The sequence below is a fragment of the Phascolarctos cinereus genome, unplaced genomic scaffold (genome assembly GCF_003287225.1).
Source record: "Phascolarctos cinereus isolate Bilbo 61053 unplaced genomic scaffold, phaCin_HiC Scaffold_5;HRSCAF=322, whole genome shotgun sequence".
In the NCBI taxonomy this organism is placed as follows: domain Eukaryota; kingdom Metazoa; phylum Chordata; class Mammalia; order Diprotodontia; family Phascolarctidae; genus Phascolarctos; species Phascolarctos cinereus.
In genome coordinates this window covers 284372191-284398048 of record NW_027555958.1, presented here as the reverse complement: position 1 = coordinate 284398048, position 25858 = coordinate 284372191, and the positions used below count along the sequence as shown (strand labels likewise).

Below are 25858 nucleotides of genomic sequence, written 5' to 3'. Positions count from 1 at the left end.
GAAGAGCTCAGATGAAATTCAGTAGTCAATAAACATTTATTAAGCACCTACTATGTGCCAGGCACTACATGCTAAGTACTGGGAGATACAAAAAGAGGCAAAAGACAGTTCCTGTCCTCAAGAAGCTCACAGTCTAATGGGGGAAACAAGAAGAAAACAAATATGTACAAACAAGATACATACAGGATAAATGGGAAATAATTAAGAGCAGAAAGGGACTAGAATTAAGAAGGGTTGGAAAAGGCTTCCTGTAGAAGGTGGGATTTTAGTTGGGATTTAAAGCAAGCCAGGGAAGGCAGAAGGTGAAGATGAGAAAGGGACAGCATTCGAGGCATGGGTTCAGCTAGAGAAAATGTCCACATATGAAAGATTATTCATGGAACACTGTTCATGTTAATAGTGGAATATCAAAGAGGCCAGTGTCACTAGACTAAAGAGTACATGACGGAAGGAAGGTGTAAGAAGACTGGAAAGGTGGGTAAAGGCTAGGTTGTGAAGAACTTTGAATGCCAGAGGATTTTGAATTAGATTCTGGAGGTTATAGGGAGCCATTGGAGTTAATTGAGTTGGGGTAGTTAGAACAGCAGAAAGGACAGAAAGGACCTGTGCTTTAAGAAAATCACTTTGGTGACTAAATGGAGAATGGACTGAAGTGGGGAAAGACTTAAGGCAGGTGGGCCCACCAACAGGTTACTGCAGTCATCCAGTGATGAGGTGATGAGGGCCACTAGAGTGGCAGCAATGTCGGAACAGAGAAGGGGGTGTATTTAAGAGATGTTGAAAAGGTGAAATGGACAGGTCTTGGCAACAGATTGGATATGAGGGGGGTAAGAAATAGTGAGGATTCCAGGATGACACCTAGGTTTTGAGCCTGAAGGACTGGGAGGTGTTATTACCTTCTATAATAATAAAGAAGTTGGGGAGGGGGAGATGGGGAAAGTTGGTTTAGAGGAAAAGATAATGAGTTTGATTTGGTACATATTGAGTTTAAGATGTTTACTGAATATCCAGTTTGAGGTGTCTGAAAGGCAGTTGGAGATGTAATATTGGAGGTCAGTAGAGAGGTCAAGGCAGGATAGGTAGCTCTGATTATCATTAACATAGAGATGGTAACTAATTCTGTGGAAGCTGATGAGATCACCAAGTGAAATAGTATAGAGGGAGAAGAGAAGAGGGTCCAGGACAGAACCCCATGGATCACCTTTGGTTACAGGGCATAATCTGGATGAGGACTGTGCAAGGAAAGTGGTTAGAAAGGAGAAAGTGGTATCCCCAAAAACCTAGGGAAAAGAGAGTATCAAGGAAGAGAGGGTGATCAACAGTGTCAGAGGCTGCAGAGAGGTCAGGAAGAGTGAGGGTTGAGAAAAGGTCATTGGATTTGACAATGAAGAGATCATTGGTAACTTTGGAGAGGGCAGTTGGAATATTATGGCCAGATGTAAAGGGTTAAGAAGAGAGTAAGAGGAGAAAAAGTAGAAGCCCCTATTGTAGAGTCAATGTATTGTCTCCCTTCCTTCCCACAGGTATCCCGTTCCAGATAATCATCACAATGGAATAATTTTTCAATTTTCTCTAGGGAGTTTACCAACTCTCTCCCACAGGGTACACCCATCTGAAGACCAGAGCTTTGCTTACCATTGTCTCTCTGAAAACTGCTCTCTCCAAAGTTACTAATCTTCTCTTAACTGATAAACCTAACTGCCTTTTGTCTGCCTCATCCTATTTGTCCTCTCTTCCTGCAGCATCTCGAACTGCTGACCACCCTTCTCATCTTGGATACTCTCTCCTTTCTAGGTTTTCAGCACACTCATACCTGTCTGACCACTCTTTCTCAGCCTCCTTTGCTGGATCTTTGTCTATATCATGCCCCCTAGCTGTGGGTAATAAGCCCAAGGCTCTGAACTACCGTTTCTCACTTATCAGCTTAAACTTCATTAGCTCTCATGAATTTAATCATCATCTCTATGTAAATGATTCCCAGATCTATATTTTTAATCCTAACTCTCCTAAGCTCTAGTCCAGCATCACCAACTAACTGCCTATTGGACATTTCAAAATGGATATCCCAGAGACATCTCAGATTCAAATTCCAAAATGGAGCTCATTCTCTTTCTCCAAAAACCTATCTCTCTTCTGAACTTCCCTGTTTGTGTTGAGGGCACTTCCATCCTTCCAGTCATCCAGATTCACTAGTGAATACTCCTTACTCTTACTCACCCCGCATTAATTAATTGGAAAAATATTATAATTTCTGCCTCCACCAACTTCTCTGGAATTTTCCACCACCCTACTTCAGACCTTTGTCATCTCTTATCTGGGCTATTTCATTGGGTTTTGTTGTTGTTCAGTTCTTTTTCAGTTATGTTTGACTTTTTGTGATCCCATTTGAGGTTTCCTTGGCAAAGATACTGCAGTGGTTTGCCATTTCCTTCTCCAGCTCATTTTACAGAGGAAGAACGGAGGCAAACAGGGTTAAGTGACTTGCCCAGGATCACACAGGTAGTAAGTGTCTGGGGCTGGATTTGAACTCAGGTTATCCTGATGCCAGGCCTGGCATTCTATTTACTGAGCCACCTAGCTGCCCATTTTAATAGCCTCCTCCCTGTCTCAAGTCTCTCCCCACTCCAATCCCTCCTCCATATAGACACCAAAATAGTTTTCCTAAAGCACAGATCTGACCATATCACACATAATCCCTTACTGAATAAACTCCAATGGCTCCCTATTGCCTCTAGGACCAAGTATAAATTCCTTTGTATGACACTGAAAGCCCTTCCCAATATGGCTCTAACCTGCCTTTCCTGTGAATTATTCCCCTCTCCATACTCTGCAATCTGGCCACATTGGCCTTCTTACTGTACCTCCCACCTCCATTCCTTTGCACTGGCTGTCCAACAGGCCTAAAAGGCGTTCATTCCCCACCTCTCATCTCTTGGGATCTCTGGTTTCCTTCAAGACCTAGCTCAAACTCCACTTTCTGCATGAGCCTTTCCTGGTCTCCCCACCTGTTAGCCTTCTTCCACATGCACACATAGTATAACCTTTTATTTGTTTTGTTGGTTTTTTGCATGATCCTATATATACGAGCACTTTTGTCTCCCTCATGCAGTTATAAATTCCTTGAAGACAGGGCCAGTTTTACTCAGTGCCTGACACATAGGAGACACTCTGCAAAAGCACCTCAATTGATTGCCCCTTGTTATCAGGACACCAATCCCAAAGCAGAATTCATCAGCTTAGGCTCTTGCTGTCCTCTCTCTAACCTGAATGGTGCCAACAGGGCACATGCCCTACTGCTGTCTAGGGTTATTCAATGATAAAGTTGACTTTCCTTGTGTCTCCCCCCTCTTACAGACCGCCCACAGCCTCCTAGCAAGCCAGTGATAAAGCAGGAGAATGTGAAGGCACGGAGCGTGCTGCTGTCCTGGGAGCCTGGTAGTGATGGCCTCTCCCCTGTCCGCTATTACACCATCCAGACGCGGGAACTCCCCAGTGGCAAATGGGTCCTGCACTCTTCCTCTGTGACCCACAATGCCACTTCATTTGTTGTGGACAGGTAAGATCCTCCCAACCCCTATCCCTGGGATACTGCTTCAGTACTGAGGATCCTCGCTGCCCAAGCATAGCATTTGTTTACATTTCATTTGTTTCATGGAAAGGGCTTCACAAAACAGTTCCAGCCTGAAACCCCACCCACCCCCATTCTCCAAATCCCAACATTCTAGTCCATTCAGTGGTTCCCAACCTTCTTGTAATGGGGGTTTGGGGCCCATTACATTCTGAGTTTCACCTTCTCATTCAGTCATCTACCTGAGTCCCCCTTCCTCCATTCTAACCAGCTTCTCCTCCCTGCCTGGCTCCAACCCAGCTTCCCATGGTGTCTTATTAGAATTTCTTCTTTATTGTACATTTCTGGAGCCCAGAGTACAGTATCAGTGGGGTGCTTTGCAGTCTTTCATTAACCATTCTCTGCAACCACAGCATTTTTCTCCTCATCTTTAATAGGGAAACTGAGCCACACTACAGATTGCTGGCTTTAATGTAATTTAATTTTCAGTAGGTTATATTTTTATTCGCCACTTTACATGAGCAAGAATTTCAACTACCGTTTTTTAAAAATTAAAAAGAAAAAAATTGAAGCTTGAAGCAATGTACTACACTTTAACTCTTTGGATATTTGATTCTTTTTTCAAGTCTCTTGAATGCAAAGAGAGGATGGCAGTATCTGGGGAAGAGCTAGCTCAGATCTCAGCAAATTGATGGTACTGTCCTTGGTACTAAAGTAGAGTGAGTGAAAGAGACAGAGAGAAAGAGACTGACAGAGAAACAGAGAAAGAAAGACAGAAACAGAGAGAGACAGAGACAGAAAGACAGACAAAGAGCTTATGTGCTCGTGCATACGTGCACACATACACACACACACACACACACACACACACACACACACACACACTGTACTTGCAGCTTGAAATGAATAAATGTGTCCTCAGCAGCTTCCTGCTCACAGCTAGATCTTAAAGGAAGTCAGAAAATTAAGCTACTATGAGCTGAGAAAGCCCTGGCCTAGAAATCTGGGACAGTGGTCTCTGGTCTTGATTTATGCCTCTCCTCATTTGCTATTTGTTGTGATAGCACTCACAGAGATGAGATAATGCATTTATACTTAATAGGTCAGGTTTGAAACTTACAGCCCCTCTACCCTTCGATGAGTTTGAAAATTTTGGTCCCTCTATGTTACTGTCCAAAGGGGACTTTGAGCCTTCACTGTCATACATGCTTTAACTACCACTTGCATTCTGGAATGAAACATTTGGGCATTCTAATGTGAGTGATTATAATGACCAGCCTCGGTCACCAAAAAGAGATGAGGAAGCATCTGCCTCCTTTAAGTAGAGTTGGGAGACCAGGGGTATAGAATGTTATATACACCATGAGACAAGGTCACTGTGTCACTTGATTTTGCTTCACTATTCTTTCATTGTTGCAAGTGAAAACTCACTGGGGAAAGAAGTAAGAGTTATATCCAGATATGATGGGTGCAAAGCTAAAAGCTTAGCGTTATACATATATGTGTGTGTGTGTGTGTGTGTGTGTGTGTGTGTGTGTATGTTTATACATATACATATACATGTATATATATAATATATATAATGCTAAGTATCCAGATACAATGCTCTAAGTACGTCCACATTCAGAAGCCATTGCTTAGATTGCTTTGGGTTTCTTGCTCTGGGTTTCTTTGGGATGTAAGAAAAGAGCAAATGCTTGAAGCTAAAAGGCATCAATGAAACATTATTTTAAAATAAATGAATGTAGCTTCTGTGCAATGGGTAGATTACTGAGTGTGAAGGCAAGAAAACTCTTCATTCAATCTCCACCACAGATGCTTACTAGCTGTGTGACTACTGGCAAGTCAGTTAACCTTTCTGTGCCTCAGTTTTCTCGTCTGTAAAATGAGGGAGTTAGACTCAATAGCCTCTAACATAAGTCCCTTCTGGCTTTAAGTCTATGACCCAATGATCCTGTATAAATTTATAAATAGTAATATCTAAAGTATCCTTATTACACCACTATGTATGGTACATTAGATAGCTTGCCCATCTTGCCTACCCCAGCTTATAGTACTGGATGTTGACCAAATCAATTAACCTTTCCAGGACTTAGTTTTTCTTTGTAACTTGGGACTGAGAATACCTATGCCCCTTCTCACCAGCTCAGGATGGGTGAGTACAAAGAGGTCAGAGGCTAGGGAGGTCCTGGGGGAACCTGGGCTATTAGTCATTCATTTAATCACATTATCTCTTTATTTCATCCCAGGCTGAAGCCCTTCACCTCCTACAAATTCCGAGTCAAATCAACCAACGACATCGGGGACAGTGAATACAGTGAAGAATCAGAATCCCTCACCACGCTACAGGCTGGTCAGTGACTCCTTCTCCTCCCCAGCCTATGATGTAGCCTTAGCTTGAGCCATTTCCTGAAGCTACAAGGGGGCAGCAGCTACTGTGCACACCTTCCGTCTCTCTCAGCCCTTAAGGTGGGAAGGGTCACAGGATAGCCTCTGGTGGGAGTTCCAGGAGAGTGGCCACAAGCTTGGGTGAACAAGGAGGGGAAAAAACTCAAGGTTACCAGTTTAAATGATATTAAGTGGTAGCTGCCAGGTTGTATAGCCACCACCCTAGTCTCTGGTTCAAGTATTTGCTGTTTTCTCACATCCTAAAGAAATCTAGAGTGAGAAACCCAAAGCAGTCCAAGCCATGGCTTCCGAATGTGGATGTGCTTAGAGCATCATCTCAGAAACTGCCACGGACTTAAAAAACAAGGCAAAGGGAGCCAGACACACCTAAACCCATTGGGGTTTGGCTGCATTAAAGCCCCTTCGATGATATCCATTGTCCTTGGTCCTTCCCTTGTAGTCCTCAGGAGACCCCTCTCCCCATCTCTGATGAAGTCAGATTGGCCTCATTTCCCCCCAGGGGGTCATTCTCCTGCCCCCAGCACCATGAAGCTCGAAGGGTTACTGACACTGGTTTATTTACTAACATCAAGAAATCATAGGGCTCAGAAGGCTCTGAGCTCCTGGATGTCACCGTTTTCCCTCTCTCCCCAGCCCCAGAAGAAGCTCCCACCATCCTCTCCGTCACCCCTCACACCACCACTTCAGTACTGATCTCCTGGCAGGTATGGAGGGCCTGGAAGGTTGAGGAGGGGTAGGATGAACTTCTTCTAAAGACACGGGGAGATGCTCTATGCTGAGACCCAACCCTTAGGAAAGCCTTAAGGAATGGACCTAATACTTCTTTTAGATAGAAAATGAAAAGCCACCAAGGAGAGAGATGAACTACATTGGGGAGAGAGGGTAGCTTCTCCTAAAGCACATGTACAAGGAGTGCACTGAAGATATACAGGAGGGACTTATCCAAGTCCAGATTCCCAGCAATCAAACCCAGAAATAGATATGTGTCCTTTATTTTACACACACTTTCCTTCCTAGCTTTTTTTTTTTTGTTAGGTTCTTTCTTTCCAGGGAAATCAGTAGTCCCCTCCCCACTTTCTTCAGTTCTCGCACACATTTACTAATACTTTCCCCCACCTTCACCATCACCAATAAGCTTGTTATTATACCTCTAGGCCTGAGGAGAATGAGAGGATTTGGGGCAAGGTGCCAGGTTCCCATCAGTGACCTTCTGAGCTTTTCCTTTGCCCTCTTCTTACATCCCCCAGTCCCTCCTGGGAGGAGTTCCTGACATTGGCCCTCGGTGTCCAAAGAACAGTGATATAGGCTCTACCTTAAAGGACTCCAGGCTTAATCTGCCCTGCTCTTCTGCAGAGATGATCCTGGATCAATGAATGAATGAAAAAAAAACAAACAAACAAAACAAAAAACTCTTAAGCACCAGGGATACCTAGAATAATTGAGAGCTCTTGTTCCCAAAGAGCCCTCTCTCTAATAGGAGGAGACAATATATAAAGAAAGTCTGTTATCAACTATGGATGACTTAGCTTTTCTCAGCAACACAGTGATCCAAGACAATTACAAAGACTCATGATGGAAAATGCTATCCACACTCCAGAGAAAGAGCTATGGAGTCGAATGCAGATCAAAGAATACTTTTTTCACTTAATTTTTTTCATGGATTCTTTTTCCCTTTTGGTCTGTTTCTTCTTTCACAACTGTAACTAATATGGAAATATGTTTTACATGATTGCATATATATAACCTATATCAAATTGCTTACCATTTTAGGAAGAGGGGAGGGAGAAAAATTTGGAACTCAAAATCTTACAAAAATGAATGCTAAAAATTGTCTTTATATATAATTGGGGAAAAATAAAATACTATTAAAAAATTAAAAGGCAAAAAAGAAGTGTCTGACTACAGGGCAGACAGAAAGGTCCCAAAATCCTAAGGCTGCAGAAGAGGGGTAGATGGCAAGGCCCAGAAGCCCTTAGATTATAAAAGTGGTTAAGATGGCAGTTCTAGAAGCCTGGAAAGTATGGAGGCAGAGCAGAGGGTAAGGCCTGAAGTTCTCGCATCTCATCAGAAGGAATGGAGTTGTTGATTTTGATCTCATGTAAAGCCCTGTGAGTAGTCGGGCAGCATGAGAAAAGGTGGAGAGGATGCCTTTGTTGTTGGCACCAATGTTACTTGCCTTCCTGTCACCTGCATGGGTTCTGGGATGGCCTGGGACAGAGGGAGAGCACAGAAGGGAACAGGGAAGTGGGAGGGTACCAGCTTTTCCCATCAACCAGCTATTCTGGATGGGCTCTGGGACAGCCCCTGTCAAAGAGACGGAGAGGGAGGGAGGTAAGGCAAGAGAAGAGAATCCCAGTTTCCATTGTTCTGGTACTAGGGGTGGGAAGAGGGCTGAAGGCAAAGGGGGGAGGCTTATCTTCCAGTGGTGGGGGCTCTTCCCTTAGTCAGCTGTCCCAGCTATGGAAAGAGTTCCCCCTCTGACCCCTAGCTTAAGGGAGATAGCATGTAGTCTAAATTTCATGAGTTTTACTTTTGAGATCCCAGAGCCATTTGAATAAAAATGCCCTGTCTCCTCCAGCACTACCTCAAGAAGTCACAACTTAAAACCAGAGCAGTAGGATAGCAGAGAGCATGAAAACCCCATTGCTGAGAGGCAATTAAAGGGCTAATTAAAGCAAAAACCATTTCATCAGGTTTCATAAATTTGGTATCATTTTAAAAAAAAAGTATCTCCCAGAAGCCTCTTCACTACCCTAAGCTACACGTAAAATCCCTATGGATGGAGGCTATGAGCAGAGAAAAAGAGGGCAAAGAATGTGTGTGTCTGTGTGTCTGTGTGTGTTCATCAGCTGGATGATTCAGGGGACCCTCTGTCATAGCTTCCCAGAAGGGGGGGTTGGGCCAATGAGTTTAGAATGAAGGATCAGCAGTCATAAGGGGACACAGCACCAAGCTTGAAAGAAAGGCAGCAGCAGCAGCAGCATCTAGGACAAAGAATTGGGTTTCTGGATCCATTACTAACTTGTTTTATCTTTCTCTGGGCCTCAGTTTCTCCCATTGTTAAATGGGGAATAATAATAATAATAATAAAATAACAATAATAATAATACCTGACCCTCCTTGCCTCACAGGGATTCTTAGGAATCAGAGGTAATAGATATAGAGATAGGAACTGAACCTATGATTTTATTGTTATGAGGAGGTTTGGAGGGTGGAGCTCGTAAATGAGGAAACTCCCTCTCCCAATGCAGGTCAATACCTTCTCCTCAACTTCTAGACTCACCAGCTAGGCAGTACAATGGGTAGAAAGCTGAACTTGGAGTTAGAAAGACCTGGGTTCAAATCTTGCCTCAGATACTTACTAGCTGTGTGACCCTGGGCAAGTCACTAAAAATGCTGCCTGCCTCAGTTTCCTCATCTGTAAAACAAAGATAATAATATCACCTGGTGACAAAATACAATATTTATAAAGTACTTTCAAACGTTAAAGCACTATATAGATGCTTATTATCTTGTCATTGCCATATAAATTATTTTTATATTATGTAAATGCTTATTAAGAAGTTAATTGGGGGCAGCTAGGTGGCTCAGTGGATAGAGCTCTGGCCTTGGAGTCAGGAAAACCTGAGTTCAAATCCAGCCTCATACACTTGACTCTTACTAGCTGTGTGACCCTGGGCAAGTCACTTAACCCCAATTGCCTTACCAAAAAAAAAAAAGAAAAGAAAAGAAAAGAAAAAAGATTAAAAAAAAAAGTTCAGGGACTTGCCCAGGGTCATACAGCCAGTACTTCACAAAGGCAAGACCGGGATCCCAGAGTTTGTGGCTCTGAGGCTATCACCTATGTCAGAAGTCCTTCCTCTATCTCAAACACCATGCTGCCGCTCTTTGTGAAAGTTGTTGTGTTTTTGTTTTGGGGTTTTGTTTTTTTTAAAGGACAGTGCCTGTTTCATAGTATGCACTTAATAAATACTTGTTGACTTGACTTTGAAAAATTGTGTTATTTTTATTTTCATAGTACAGATAAATCCACTGTTAAAACATTATAACAGTAGGGACCTGTAATCCATAGTTCAAATTTATATGACATTTTACAGTTTATAGACTTCCCTGGCTTACTATGTTCCAGGCACCGTGAGAAGGCAAAACCAGTCTTTACCCCCAAGGAGCTCTCACCTTCTAATGGGAGAAACAATATGAAAATGACTGTGTACAAGATATGGACAGGGAATATTGGAGGTGACTTCAGAGGGGAACCACTAGCATTAAGGGAGAAAAGCTTCTTGTAGAAAGTGGGGTTTTAGCTGAGACATGAAGGAAGTCAAGATGCAGAGATGGCAAGGGAAGGAATTCTAGGCATGGGGACAGCCAGAGGAAATACAGAGTTCGGAAATGGAGTGTCTTGCATGAGAAGTCTCGAGGAGGCCAGTGTTCCAGGATTACAAAGTACCTGGAGGAAAGTAAGGTGTAAAAAGAATGCAAAGAGAGCAAGGGGCCAGGTCATGAAGGTCTTTAAAAGCCAAACCAAATTTAATGTTTGATCCTGCAGGTAATAGGGAGCCACTAGGGTTTATGGGGAGGAGGTGGGAGGGTGACAGTCAGACCTGTGCTTAGGAAGATAGCATGTGATTATACATGTTTATGATTTGGAATATTTGCCCCTTCACAAGTGTATGATATAGAATATTTCCCCCTTGGGTCCCCTCCATCTCCAGCCACCAGCTGAAGACAAGATCAATGGGATCCTGCTAGGCTTCCGGATCCGTTATCGAGAGCTGCTCTATGAAGGGTTGCGAGGCTTCACGATGCGAAACATCAATAATCCCAGTACCAAATGGGCTGAGCTCACCTGTGAGTACAGAGGCTTGGGAAAGGGGGGGAGGGGGGAAGGGGATTGAGGAGAGAAGGGAGGAGGGAAGAAGGGAAGAGGTGTGAGGGGATGCTCCCCAACCCTAGCAAGACTGCAGTGGTGCCTGGCATCCTATCCTCAAGCTCTGACTCCCCCCTTCATTGCTCAGTCTTTTCCTGGAGCCAGCCCTTCAGCCATCTGATAGTCTTGAAACCCCTTTCTTCCCCTCCACTCCATTCCCAGGCAGCTCTTTCAGCCCCTTCTTTCCTTCTTCCACCCTCATCCTCTATTCCAGGCTTGTAGCTCCAGGATATCCTTCTTCTTGCTTGCTGTCAAACATTAATGATTTAGATTAGATGGTGATAACTTTTTATTCTATTGCATAGCACAGGGACTGCACAAAGTAGAAGTGGCCTACCCAGGTGAACCCCCCTCCCTAGAGTCTGGCTTTTTACCTTTGGGGGAAAGGGTCTCAAAGCAGGCAAAGTATCCCAGAAAATCAGTGGGATTCAGTCTAGCAATAAAAATCTCTATCTCAAAAGAATGGCATGGTCTTAAGAAGTCTGTCACCATGTCTAAGCCATCATTCTGTTTACAAAGTCCTTGTAAGACCTCACTTTTCTGCCTGATCCCAGTAAAATAGGGGCATCACATACGCATACACACACACACACACACACACACACACACACACACACACACATCCCACATGTGTAACTTGCTCCCAAGGAGCTGAGGTTCTAACAAATCTGTGACTTCATTGATGTGGGTTCCCCCTCCACCAAGGCTGATCACAACCACTCTACAACTTCATAAGAAGCCTCCAGAGGTCCTGTAGCCAAAATATTCATCACCCTGCATCCAAACTGGTAATGAGCCTCTCTGACCTTAGCTAGGTTAATCCTCAAATAGCAGGTGTATAGTCCATCAACAGAGTCCCATTCAAATCCTCTCTGACTTGGTAGGACGTGCCAGAGCTTGAGTAGCCTTTGAAAATGCAGGATTGCCTCCATACCACAAGAAGGGATCAAAGGAGGAGTTCAAGGGGAGGATACATATACTTATATGATGGAGGGGGGTTGGGGGAAGAGAGAGAAGAGAGAGAATGAGAATTAGAGATCAATAGACAGACATAAAAAAATAGTTAGAGATGATATAGATAAAGATAGATAATCAAAAATAGATAACTAGACAGATACAGATAGATAATAGAAACAGATAATTAGATAGACATCTACACAAAGATAATTAGAGATGATAGAGATAATTAGATATATAGAAAAATAATTAGAGATGATAGATATAGACAGATGGACATAGATATAGAAAAAATAGACAGAAAGATAATTAGGAACAGATAATTAGAGATAGATTGATAGATAATAGACAGAAGGATAGAGGTAGATTATTAGATAGATATGGAAAGATAACCAGTCAAAGATGAAAGATAAAGAGAGAATTAGAGATTAATAGACAGATAAATAGATACAGAAAAATAATTAGATTATATAGATAATTAGTGATAATCAAAGCTAGAAAGATAATGACAGGGATACAGATAAATAATAGAGATGGATGATCAGATAAACATAGATATACAGAAAGATGACTAGAGATTATAAATAAAATAGAAATAGGTAGAGACATACAGAAAAATAGTCAGAGATGATAAAAATAATTAGAGATATTAGAGATAGATATAGATAATTAGACAAAGATAGAAAGATAATTAGAGATAGATTTATAGGTAATAGACATAGAAGGAGATAGATTTGAGATAGATATAGAAAGATAATTAGTCAGAAATTATCAAAAGATAATATAGAAATAAATAGATATATAAAGATATTTAGTCAGAGATGATAGATGGATGGATGGATACACATATAGATGGGTGGATGGATGAATATAACAGAGCCTCTGTAATGAGTAATAACATAATAGCTCACGTTTATATTATACTTTGATGTTTGCAGAACACTTTACATACACTTTTGATCCTTACAACAACCCTATGGAATTAATACTATTACTGTAACAGGATAGTCTTGGGCAGCCTAATATAGGAAATGTAGTGCTGAAGAGACAACTGGGTTCAAATCCTGCCTCTGACACTGACTAACTGTGTTGTGTTGGGCAAGTCATTTAACCTTTTTGTGGCTTAGCCAATTCCCTAAGACTTACCTACTAAAGGCATAGAGGGATTGTGACACTGGGGAAGGGAGTTTCCCTACACAGATGAAATCCTAGACCCTTTGCTTATTTGCCTGGGGAAGCAAGGGATTGCATCTATGTTCGAAGAAGATTGCAAAGATTTTGCTATATATACCGTTTATTGCTATATAGTAAGAAACTGACCTTAAAATAAGCACAAGGGAATTATCAAATGGGTTTTTGTGAGTGTTCATATGTGGCATAGCCAAGAAGTAATGAATATACCTGTTTCCACCAGCCATGCAAAAAAAAATCTCATTTTTATAGTCATACCATATACGCGCATTAGGAATGTTCACGATATATGCATGTGCATGTGTGTATTCTTCTCTACTTCCAGAATCCTACTCCCACCCCTGACACTTTTATTTTGGTCTTCCAAAACCACATAATGTCCATGTAGCCTAGTGATTGCAACCTTGGACCTCTTAAAACTGGCACTTCTACCTCCACCCCTTGCTTATAACTGAATAAGTCCCTCCCCTCATTAATCTTGGGTAGCCCAATGGACCTGGAGATTCTACCTATAAAATATATAGAGAGATCCATCAGAAAAAAGTTGAGGTGGAACCTGACTGGTTTTAGAGTCAGAAGAATGGATTACGAATCCCTGTTCTCACACTCAGTCCTGACCTGTGTTAGACCCCTCAGAGCTCATCTGATCAACCACAGTTGGACACACTGTACCTGGACCCCAATGTAGTGATGTCATTTTGATCCTCTGAGAATGGACAGCAACCAACCAATTCACTTAGTTGCAAATCATCTGAGCCTCTCGATTTCTGTATTTATAAAACAAGGGCAGGAGGACCTGAGTTCAAATGTGACCTCAGACACTTGACACTTCCTAGCTGTGTGACCCTGGGCGAGTCACTTAACCCCAATTGCCTCACCAAAAACAAAAATAAAGTAAAATAAGGGGGTATTTGAGGATCTTCTGGGCCCAAGATCATGCCCCTATGATGGGTGCTTTCATCTTAGCTTTCTCATCGCTTCCCATTCATTCTGGCTGCTAACCCAGTGTCTACACGCTCATTCAGTACCATGCTGTTTCTTTCTCACTTCCAGTAGAATCCTTGACTCCTGTTAGCAGCCATGTTTCTCCCACTGCCCATACTAGTGTCAACATCATTGGTTTCTCTCTGTGAAATGTTCAATGTGTATGTGTGTGCACTAACCTCTATGTACTACTCTATCCCTTCTGACCCTCCTCCCTGCCTCCCCAAACCTGCGAACAGCTATGTATGCTGTGCGGAACCTGAGTCGGCCCAGCCTCACGCAGTATGAACTGGACAGTAAGTCTTCTTGTTTCTCCACTGTGATCTCTGAATTGAACCCCTCTACTTCCCCAGTGGGTACTCTTCTATTATTGGGCAGGGGCTGGGGCTTCTCCTGAAACATGCCCACTGTTCAAATTGATTCCTGACTTGGGGAAAGAATATAGAGTAGAAAGAGCCTTCTTTTGATGGAGAGGTGAGTGTGTGCAGGTGCAGAATGTTGCATACATTCAGATGAAATCACTATGTCTGACGGTTTTTGCACCACTAGAAAGGGAGGATTCATTGTGGGGGTGATAGTTCAGTATATCCAGAAACAACTGTGATATAAAAACAAAGACATAACATGTTATTTGGGGGGGGGGGGATATTGCTAAGACTTCCCTATTGCAGAGAAATGGAGGTGGGGAAAGAGATACCATTCTACCACCAAAATGCTACAGCTAGCAAACCCTATCCCAACCCATTTCTGCCACCACCACACCTATGCCCTTTCCCAACAAACGTAAAAACCGGAAACTTCAAGCCCATTGGAGATTTGTTTTATCATGGAAATTCTCTTCCAGTCCTCCCTACCAACTATGAACTAAAACGTACACACATATACATACATACATACATACATACATAAACACACACATATCCTATCCCCTGATGAGACAGAAGAAAAGAGAGATCAGGATAGCTGGGGACTGGGAATGTTTCATACTATGTGGTGTATTATCGTACATACGAACCCATGTTGATCAAGGGACTTGCAAAGCCTTAAGCTGTGTTTAACAATAGCATTTATCAGGGGACTCTCTGATATCATCTGGTGCAAGCCTCATGTACATAGCATTGGCAAGACCCCTTAGAGCAGGAGTTCTCATTGCTTTTTGGATCCTGGACCCCTTTGGTAGTCTGATGAAGCCTATGAACCCCTTCTCAACATAATCGAAGGAAATGCTAACTTTTAGTTAGAGGTTAGTGAAAATAAAAAGATGCCATTTTTTTTCCTCAAATCTATCCACAGTCCCCTTGAGGGTCCATGGACTCCAGGTTAAGAACCCCTGCCTTATGGTTTGTTTATTCTGTACCACAGTCTTGACACGGGGTCCAGAAATTCTCCCTGCCTCTCCATCCTCTCCAAGCTCCTTCTTCCACTTTGTAATGTCACAGCAGTGACTTCTGAACGCCAAGGTTGACAAAGACGAATGGTCTCTAGTTTCAGACAAATTTCCCTTCCCTCTTCCTTTTCAACCTGCTTTTACTTATTGTTGTTGGTGTTGTTCTTTAAAAAGTGTTAAGGTTAGGACCTGTTCACAGTTTCGATCTGGAAAAGCTACCCAGACATGTACATGGGGGTATTAAGGAAAAAGAATAAGGGAAATTTGGGGAACGCTGAGAGGGACTGAGAGTCAGATTTTTGCAGGATCCCTAGGTGGGACAGTAGAAACATAAGGAGCTGGTTGGGCAGGGCTCTGCTGGATCCAGTTCTAACCAGGTCTTGGAAGCCATTGTGAAATTTTCAGAGTGAGCATTTACACCTTGAAAATTGGTGAGCACTAAAAGTCAGGGTTGGTTTTATTGTTTTGTTTATTGTCAAGACTTAAGAAAATGATAAAGAAAATGTTAAAATGCCTATTAAACTTTAAAGTGTGTCATAGGTATAATTCCTCCCCACGCCTGCCCCAGCCAGTTGTTAAACATTTACCAGCACATTCCCATAGTTGGAGAAGAATATGAACCTTTAGAGTAGTCACTGTAGTGGAGTGATAGAGGAGGTAGGAGGGGGAGGCTATGCAAAGCCAAGGTGCATCCAGAGAGAGGGAAGGCTATTCTCAGTTGCATGAGGCAGAAATGGACCCCCAGTGCTGCTTTCACCCTTTGAGCTGCTCCCTCAGAGCTTAGGTCTGCCCCCTTCTTGTCTCTACCCAAGCTGAACCCATTCCCTGAGTGACCAGAGCACCCACCCACACACACACACACACACACACACACACACACACACACACACACACACACTCACCTTCACAGTGACTTCTCTCTGTGTCCTCTTTCCACTCCCCTCCACCAGATCTAAGTAAGCACAAACGCTATGAGATCCGGATGAGTGTCTACAATGCTGTGGGGGAGGGGCCGTCCAGTTCACCCCAGGAAGTGTTTGTTGGAGAGGCAGGTGAGTAAAGTGAGGTGGCTTTTCCCTCTCTCCCCATACCTGTTTGTCTTAGTGCCCACATTTCCATGCAAGATTGTCTTTGGTCCTCTCCCAGCCACCCTTTAAGGCCAACCAGACAAGATATGGCAGTAGGGAGACCCTATCGACCCTGGACTGCCCCTTCATGTCCTCTAGCACACACACACACACACACACACACACACACACACACATACACGTGATCAACCTCATTTTTTCTCTTCATTTTCTAGTGCCTACTGCGCCCCCACAGAATGTAGCTGTGCATGGTGCCACAGCAACACAGCTAGACGTAACATGGGAACCACCCCCATTGGAGTCACAGAATGGGGACATCCAAGGCTATAAGGTACAACAAATGATGTTCTTTGGCAGAGTACAGGAAACCAAACAGGGAAAGAGACTAAGGCCTTAGCAACCTATAGAATGACCTGCAAGGTTCTAGTTGTGAAAGACTTCTCAAGTGTTTTCTATTGCAGATTGGGGAGGAGGGGCATCCTCCCATGCCCCATAGTGTAGAATTATAGGGTCTAGGTGGGCTTTGCTGAAGGTGAATTGATTTGTCTAGGCATACATGAGGTGGCTCAGTGAATAGAGTGTAGGGCCTGGAATCAGGAAGGCTCATGTTCCTGAGTTCAAATCTGGCCTCAGACATTTACTAGCTGGGTGAGTCTGGGAAAGTTACTTAACCCTGCTTGCCTCAGTTTCACCATCAGTAAAATGAGCTGGAAAAGGAAAATGCAAGTATCTCTGCATATATGTATATGTATACATGGAGATAGATAGATAGATAGATAGATAGATATGGAGATATATGTATGTATACGTATGAGATATGTGTGTGTGTGTGTGTGTGTATATGTATATATATATATATATATATATATATATATATAAAGAGAGAGAAAGAGAGAGAAGAGAGAGAGAGAGAGAGAGAGAGAGAGAGAGGGAGGGAGAGAGATCAATCCAGTATCTGCCAATAAAACCCCAAATGGGGTCAAGAAGAGTTGGATGTGACTGTAAATAACTGAACAACAGCAACGCTACCCTCTAAGTAGCAGAACCAGGATGAGAGCTGTCTTAAAATATTTGAAGGGCTGTCACATAGAAGATGAGATAAGCTGGTTCTGATATGGGCGGGGGTGGGGGTAAGGTTGAGGAGGCAGTCATGCACTTTACCTCGGTCTCAACCAGTTCCCCTACAACAGTTGCTGATTCTTGGGACCTTCCCCTCCTAGCCACCAGCCCCAGCTCCACTCCTGGTCTATCTGTCCCCAGTCTGGGCTGCTGGCTGCTAGGTTCGGGTCTCTTAACTCTCTTTATAAGTCTCCATCCAAGTCCTCCTCCCATGTCTCATCGTGGTATGGAGGTTACCACTGAATCTCAGAGCCAGAAGGCACCTGTAAAAGGTCCAAGTGTAAAAATCCCCTCTAAAACCTGGTGGAGAAGCAGTCATCCAGGATTTGCTTAAAAACTTTGGGTGCAGGGGGAATCCACAGCCTCCAAGGACAGCCCATTCAGCTTGCGGACAGTTCTCATTGTTAGGAAGTTTCTCTTTACCCAACACCTAAACCTGTCGTTCTGTAGCTTCTACCTGTTCATAGCTCTGCCCTCTGAGGCCAAGCAGACCCAGGTAAACTTGTCTTCCATATGACAGCCTTTCAAATATTTTAAGACAATTCTCAGTTTCTACATCTATAAAATAAAGCAATGTGTTATAACAAAAAGAACCCCGGATTTGGAGTCAGCAGGCTTGGGTTCAAATCCCAGCTCCACCATTTGGTAGCTATGTGATTTTGGGCAAATGACTTAACTTTCCTAAGCCTCAGTTTCCTCATCTGTAAAGTGAAGAAATTGGATTAGATGACCTCTGAGCTTCCTTTCAATTCTAAATCTAGGCTTCTAAGATCTTATGACCTCCCTCCCTCTCCCCCACTTTCTCTCTAACCTACAACCAACTAGTTTTTCCCCAGGTGAAAACAATCCTGGTTATAGCTGTGAGGGAAGGGGAGAGGAATGAATGGGCTTGTCCTTCCTGGGCTTTAGCTGACCCACTTCATAACAAGGACATATGCTCCCCCCACTCTTTTGGTATGGGAAGCCCCAATTCAAAGAGATTTTGCAGAACTGGAACAAAGATAGAAAACAGCATTGGACAGGAAACATAGTATTATGGGAAGAACAGTGGCTTGGAGTTAGAAGAGTTGGGATCAAATTCCAGCTTCACCACTTACCAGATAAGTGGTGAATACATTATGATATACATCATGATAATACACCAGATACATCATGTCCTCTTCTTAACTTCAGCTTCCTCCTCTACAAAATAGAGGGGGACACAGTTGTACTAAGCAATTTCTAAGGTTTCTTGCAGCTCTAAGTTCTGTGATTCTCTGTTCCCAAAGGGCTTAAACAAAAAGAGTCCCGGTTTGGATGTTATTTAGCTAACAATAATAATAATTGGGATAATGACACAGGCCAAAATCCATTACAGAAAATTCTAGTTCATATCTTATACTGAAAATAAAAAGTCATTTCCTAGGAGATATATATGTCTATGTTTATGTGTGTGTGTATATGTATGTATGCATATATTTATGTGTACATGTGTGTTATATGTGCATATGTATACGTATGTGTGTGTACTCATATAAATGTATGTATGTATGTGTACATGTTTGCAAATCTCCATTTCCTTACTTGTAAAAAGGTGATAATATTTACAATACCTACCTCCCAGGGTTGTTGTGGGTAATATACCGTTCAGGACTTTGTTCACTTAAACCTCTGGAGAAGCTGAGCATGAGAGTCTATGCTTGTGATCCTTTCTCCTGGGGGAAACTGAGGCAGGTGGATTACTTGAGCTCTGGAGTTTTGAGTTACAGTAGGCATAAAGACAATCAGAGTATCCACACTAAGCCTGGCATCAATATGATAAGCCCCCATGAGTAGAGGGGATGGAGTGAGTAGTGAGGAGGTTGCTGCCTAAGGAGAGATGAACTGGTCCAGGTCAGAAATGAAGCAGGTCATAGCTTTCATGCTAATGATCGATAGATTTGGGCCTGTGAGTAGCCACTGCACTTTCAACCCTGGGTGACATAGGGGGAATACCAAGTCTTTAAAAAAAAGGCATTGTAGAAATGTGAAGTATTGCCATTTTAACTATATAAAGTCGGTAGGACAAAGAATATTAACCCCATTTTAAAGATAAAGAAACTGAAAGCCAGTCCTTCCTAAAGCCCAGAGATTCAAAGTCCTTGCTTCTCTCCCCTGGAGCTGTAAACATAAATATTTTCTCATGGGCAAGAACAGTTGAGGGCAGGGGAAAGAGAGGGAACTCAGGGATCAGAGGCGCACAGATCTAGAGTTAGAAAGGACTTTAAATAAAATTAGCAACAGAATTAGAACCCAGGTCTTTTGATTCCTAGACTTTTATCCCCTGGCATTTTTAGAGACAGCCCCAAGTTCTGAGGCAGTTGGGTCAAATTCCTAACTGCTGTCTCCATTCTCAAACCTTCTGTGGACAAAGGAAATGGGCCAAGCTAGTGAACTAGGATGTCTTTGTAATAGACTCATTTCCCACTGCTAGCATCCAGCCTCAGTTCCTACGGTACCTTTCATTGGATGGAGACCAGAGCCAGTTCTGAGGTTTCTTGCCCTCCAGAGGTTCAAGGAAGGCATCCGGCCAAGAGAGCCAGAAAGACATATGACACCATTAGAGGTGTCACCCTGGAACACTTGGCAGTGGCAGCTGGGAAAAACAAACATTATGCCTATAGCATATGCCACCCATGCATTGGAGTGAAAAAGAGCCAAAAAAAACAGTTGGGCAGCCACCAGCCTGGCAAGGTGTTAAAGAATGGAAATTTCACAGGCAAACATTGAGACTTAAACTTCCATATGCACGCACACACAAGGATTTTTTAAGTGCTACTATGAACCTAACACTATTCTAGGCACCGTGGGGAATATAAGGGAAGAGAATAAGCATTTATATACTGTCTGTGTGCCAGGCACTGCGCTAAGCATTGTTTATAAACATTATCTCATCTGAGCCTCACAACAATCCAAAAAGGTAGGTAATATTTTTATGATATCCATTTTACAGATGAGGAAATTGAGGCAGACAGTGTTTAAGTGACTTAACCAGGGTCACACAGATAGTAAGTATCTGAGGTCAGATTCGAACTCAGATTTCCCTGACTTCACGCCCAGCACTCTACCTACCAAACCACCAACTGCCTCTAGAAATAAGACGATGTGGGCCCGGCTCTTATATGCATGAAACAGCTAAAATGCATAATATGAAACAATTTATAATTAAGTGTGGTACAAGTTATTAGTGCAGGAAGAAGTCCCTCAAATATTTATTTGTGTGTAATTATTCACATGTGATAGACATAGGATCATACATATGCAGTGTCTCTGTGTATACATATCTTCCACTAACATTTACATATATAATATGGCGTATGAATGTATGCATACATATGAAATATATGTATATTTTCCATTCTTTGATTAGGTTGTTTAATTGTCTGATGTTAACATTAGCCAGTTAATTTTTGATGTTAACTAAAACAGCCAATTTATAATCAATATAATAATAATAATGACTGTTAATCAAGTGCCTTAAAATTTGCAGAACACTTTAGATAAATTATCTCACTTAGGGTCTAAAGTCTTAACAAGTCTATGAAATAAAATACACAGTCATTATTATCCCCATCTTATGTGTAAGGAAACCATGACTCTGAGGGATTAATTGATTGCCCACTGTCTTTGTAATACAATTTAAGATCTGGAATGGCTAGACCACCTTCCCCTGCATTTCTTTTCACTAGTTCCCTTGATATTCTGGACCTTTTGTTATTCCAAATGAATCTTGTTATTAGCTTAGTGTCATAATACAGGTAACAAGTGTCAGAGGTAGTCTTCGAACCCAGGCCTTCTGGGTCCCATTCTCTATCCCCCATACTATATTGCCTCCTTTTTTTTAATATCACCTAGATAACGTTATTAGCTAAGGAGCTGATGTTAACATTAACCAGTTGGATTTGGGACTAATAGCCTCCTACGTGAACATTATTAGCCAATGAATGAATCTGAAAATGACATAGCTCTCAAATCAGACATTGGCTATAAGATCCATATACACTGATAGGTACAAACACTAATGTAAAATTGTTGTTGCTGCTGCTGTCAGTCATTTCTGTGTCTGACCCTTTCTGACCCCATGGACCATAGCCTTCTATCCTCCACTATCTCTTAAAATCTGTCCAAGTTCATGTTCATTGTTTCCATGACATTCTCTATCCATCTCATCTTCCATCATCCCCTTTTCCTTTTGCCTTCAATCTTTTCCAATATCAAGGTCTTTTCAATGAGTCCCATCTTGTCATTATGTGGCCAAAGTATTTAGGCTTCAGCTTCAGTATTTGACCTTCCAGTGAATAGCCTGAATTAATTTCTTTAAGTATTTACTGATTTGACCTCCTGTTTGTTCAATGGGCTCTCAAAAGTCTTCTCCAAAAAAAGAAAAAGTCTTCTGCAGCACCACAATTGATTGGAAAGCGTCAATTCTGCAATGCTCAGCTTTCCTTATAGTACAGCTCTTATAACTGTATATAGCTTTGACTATATGGACCTTTGCCAGCAAGATGATGTCTGAGCTTTTTAGTATACTGTCCAGATGTAGACAAACATCTATATACTGCATACATACACTCATGTATATATTCATATGCTCCAATATTTATAAAGACTTAGAGATATACAGTAAACATGATGTTCACTCTTTAGAGAAGGTTCTATGAGGGAGCAATGGGGGCAGCAAGGTGGCTCAGTGGATAGAGTGCCAGGCCTGAAGTCGGGGAGACTCACCTTCCTGAGCTGAAGTCTGGCCTCAGACACTTCCTTGCTGTGTGACCCTGGGTAAATCTCTTAACCCTGTCTGCCTCAGTTTCCTCATCTGTAAAATGAGATGGAAAAAGAAATGGCAAACCACTCCAATATCTCTGCCGAGAAGACCCTAAATGGGGTCACAAAGATTAGAAATGACTGTAAATGACTGAACCACGACAGCTATGAGGGAAGGTGTGGGAGAAAGAAACAGTTTAGCGTCAGTAAGCCTGGTTTCTGGGCTCCTTATCAAAGGGAGGATTCAATTACAGTAATAGGCTGAATGCATCATCCCTAAGTAGCCTGTCCTGTTTTCTCACTTGCCAGCTGAGAACAATTTCTTTGGTTCTTCTGCTGCCTTGGAGTGGGAAACAAAATCCAAACCCTTTGAGAACCTAGTACCTGCAAAGATCAATTGAGCCAGCAGGTGGTGCCAGATTACCTGAAATTGCAAAAGTAATTTCTCCATTTCCTCTGCTCCTACCCTTCACGCTTAAGGTTGAGATTCATAGGCTATGGGACCTCGAATGGATCGTCATTAAAAATTATCTAGTTTTATCTCCCTCGATTTATGGAGCAGTGCCTGTGGCCCCTTTCAGAGCTCTGGAATCACAAAGATGCTAAGGTTTAATTAAGAGGCTTTGCTGGGTTATTTCCAGATGGGAAAGTTTACAGAAGAGCCCAGATCACGTACACGCACCCCATCAAATATCTGAAAAGGATTCCAGACAGTACTATGATAAAGAAAATGATGAGAAACAGGAATAACCTCCTCTAACCAATGCAGACTTGGGGAGAGAGACGAGAAGAGAAGGAAGGAGAGGAGAGGAGAGGAGAGGATGGGGAGAAAAAAGAGAGAGAGAAAGAAAGAAACCAGATTCAGTGAAAGGTGGGAGACAAAGGCAAACTTCAGGAAACGAGCAAGAATGAATGAAAGTTAGACAGATACCAGTTACTTGTGGTTGGGATGTGCCAGCGTAATTTTTTAAATGACAATACAACTCAATTATTCTACATTTTCATGCCATATCAGTCAGACTACTAAAGAATTACTTTGCAAAACTAGAAAAAATAAAAACAAATTCATCTATAGAGAAACAAAAAGTTAACTAAGTATCTCAAGAAAAAATGGTTTTGGTTTTTGTTTGTTTTTTTTAAAGCAGGAAGGAAGGGGTCCTAGCAGAACCAGGTCTCAAAGCAGTAATCAAAACTATTTTGTACTGATTTTTAAAATAGCAAAGTTTATCCATGGAACAAGTTAGATACATAAAACCCAGAAACTGAAAGATTCCAAGTACTAGGGTAAGGACTCACTATTCAACAAAGATTGCTAGGAAAACCAGAAAGGAGTTAGACAGAAATTAGGTGTGGACCAGCATCTGAGACCACGTACCACAATAAGCTTCTCCGAATGGGTACATGACCTAGATATAAAAGGTCATATCATCAAGAAATTAAAAGAGTAGGAAAGGAAACACCTTTCACAAGTATGGAGAGGGGAAGAATCTTTGACTAGATAAGACATAGAGATCACAGGAAAAGAAATAAAACATTTTGATTGTATAAAATTCAAGTTTTTGCACAAACAAAATCTATGCAATTAGAATTAGAAGAGAATTGGCTAACTCAGAAAAAATATCTTTGCAGCAAATTTCTCTGATGAAGGACTGATATCCAAGATATATAGGGAAGTGACATATAAGAATAAGTACTATTCCCTAATAGATAAATAGTAAAAAAGTATGAATGATTAAAAATAAAAAAATTTAAAAAATAAAAAAGTTTGAATGATTGCCATCTCCTCTTTTCCCTGCTAAGTTTTCTTTCAAACGTATTTCAAGGCATTAAATTTTAATTTCTTAGAAAAATGAAACTTATGCCTCAAAATAGGAATAAATAAATAAATCCAAAAAGTTTTTTAAAAAAACAAAGAATGTAAATGAGCAGTTTTCAAATAAGAAAGGCAAACAAACCATCGACAACAAAATGAAAGAGATGCTTCAAATCACTAATAACAAGAGAAATGCAAATTAAAGTAACTCTGAGGTTCTAGCTCATACCCATCAGTTTGGAAAATATGACAAAAATGGAAAATAATGATTGTTGACGGGGCGGTGAGAGAACAGGCAAACTAATAATGCACTCTTGATGGAGCTATAAATCAATCCGACCATTCTAAAAGGCAACTTGGAACTATGCCCCCAAAGTGACTAAACTATGTATAAATACTAGGTCGTGTCAAACTCTTTATGACCCCATTTAGGGTTTTCTTGGGAAAAATACTGGAGAGGTTTGCCATTTTCTTCTCCAGCTTGTTTTACAGATGAGGAAACTGAGGTCAGCAAGGTTAAGTGACTTACACAGGGCCATGCAACTAGTAAGTGTCTGAGGCCAGATTTAAACTCAGAAAGATGAATCTTCTTGATCCAGGCCTGGAATTCTGTACCACCTAGATATATACTCCCAAGGAGATCAAAGAAGGAGAAAAAATTCATATGTACAAAAATATTTGTAATGGCTCTTTTTGTAGTAGCAAAAAACTATAAACAAAATGGATGCTATTAATTGGTGAATGGCTAAACAAATTTTGGTGTATGAATGTTACATAGTACTATTGTGCCATAAGAAATGATGAAAGGGATGGTTTCAGAGAAAGCTGGGAGGACTTAGATGAAGTAATGCAGAATGAAGTAACTAGAACCAGGAGAATAATTTATATTATGACTACAAAACTGTATTCAATAAAACAATCAAAACAACTGTGAAAGACTTGAGAATTCTGAGTGATGCAATGACCAGTCAGGACTCCAGAAAACTGATGATGAATCATGCTTCCCACTTGCCCCTTCTTGGCCGAGAAGCAATGGACTAGAGGTGCAGAATGAGGCATATGTTTTCAAATATGGCCAACATGTGAATTTGCTTTGCTTGACTATACTTATTTGATTAAAGCAAGGACTTTCATCTTTTTTAAAGAATTCAGAAGGAGGAAATTAAGAGTAGGAATAGAGTGATACTGATACCAGAAAAAAAGGAAGAAAAGAAAAAAGGAACATCGATTAAACTTTTTTTTTTGGTGAGGCAATTGGGGTTAAGTGACTTGCCCAGGGTCACACAGTTATGTGCCTGAGGCCAGATTTGAACTCAGGTCCTCCTGACCAGAGGGCCAGTAACACTTTTTTTTTAATTCTGCAGGGGGCAGAAGGAATTTCAGAAGGGGATATAGACAAGCAAAACAGTGTTAGAACTAACATGTTGAATCTGAAATAACACTTTAAAGAAAATAAATTGTACATAGAAGAGCTTCACAGAGCTCAGACTGGGATTTGGGACCTTCTCTCCCAGACTCCCACAGGCTATCAGAGACATTCTCAGTAGGTAAACATGAGGGAGAACAAGTATTTCTTCCTGCTGGTTATGGAAGAGCCACTGAAGAGTTGTTCATTTTGATTCCTGGAAAG

The 25858-nt window shown here is 41.7% G+C and overlaps 1 protein-coding gene across 1 annotated transcript in view; it reads left to right on the top strand.

The window, feature by feature from the left end:
* SDK2 (sidekick cell adhesion molecule 2) overlaps window positions 1-25858 on the top strand; it is a 453394-nt gene that overhangs the window by 369093 nt on the left and 58443 nt on the right. The window contains exons 30-36 of the mRNA XM_021002493.2: window positions 3355-3556; window positions 5818-5921; window positions 6611-6681; window positions 10693-10828; window positions 14279-14335; window positions 16377-16478; window positions 16730-16845. Of these exons, the coding sequence (XP_020858152.1) occupies window positions 3355-3556; window positions 5818-5921; window positions 6611-6681; window positions 10693-10828; window positions 14279-14335; window positions 16377-16478; window positions 16730-16845 (788 nt within the window). The remainder of the gene's footprint in view (window positions 1-3354; window positions 3557-5817; window positions 5922-6610; window positions 6682-10692; window positions 10829-14278; window positions 14336-16376; window positions 16479-16729; window positions 16846-25858) is intronic.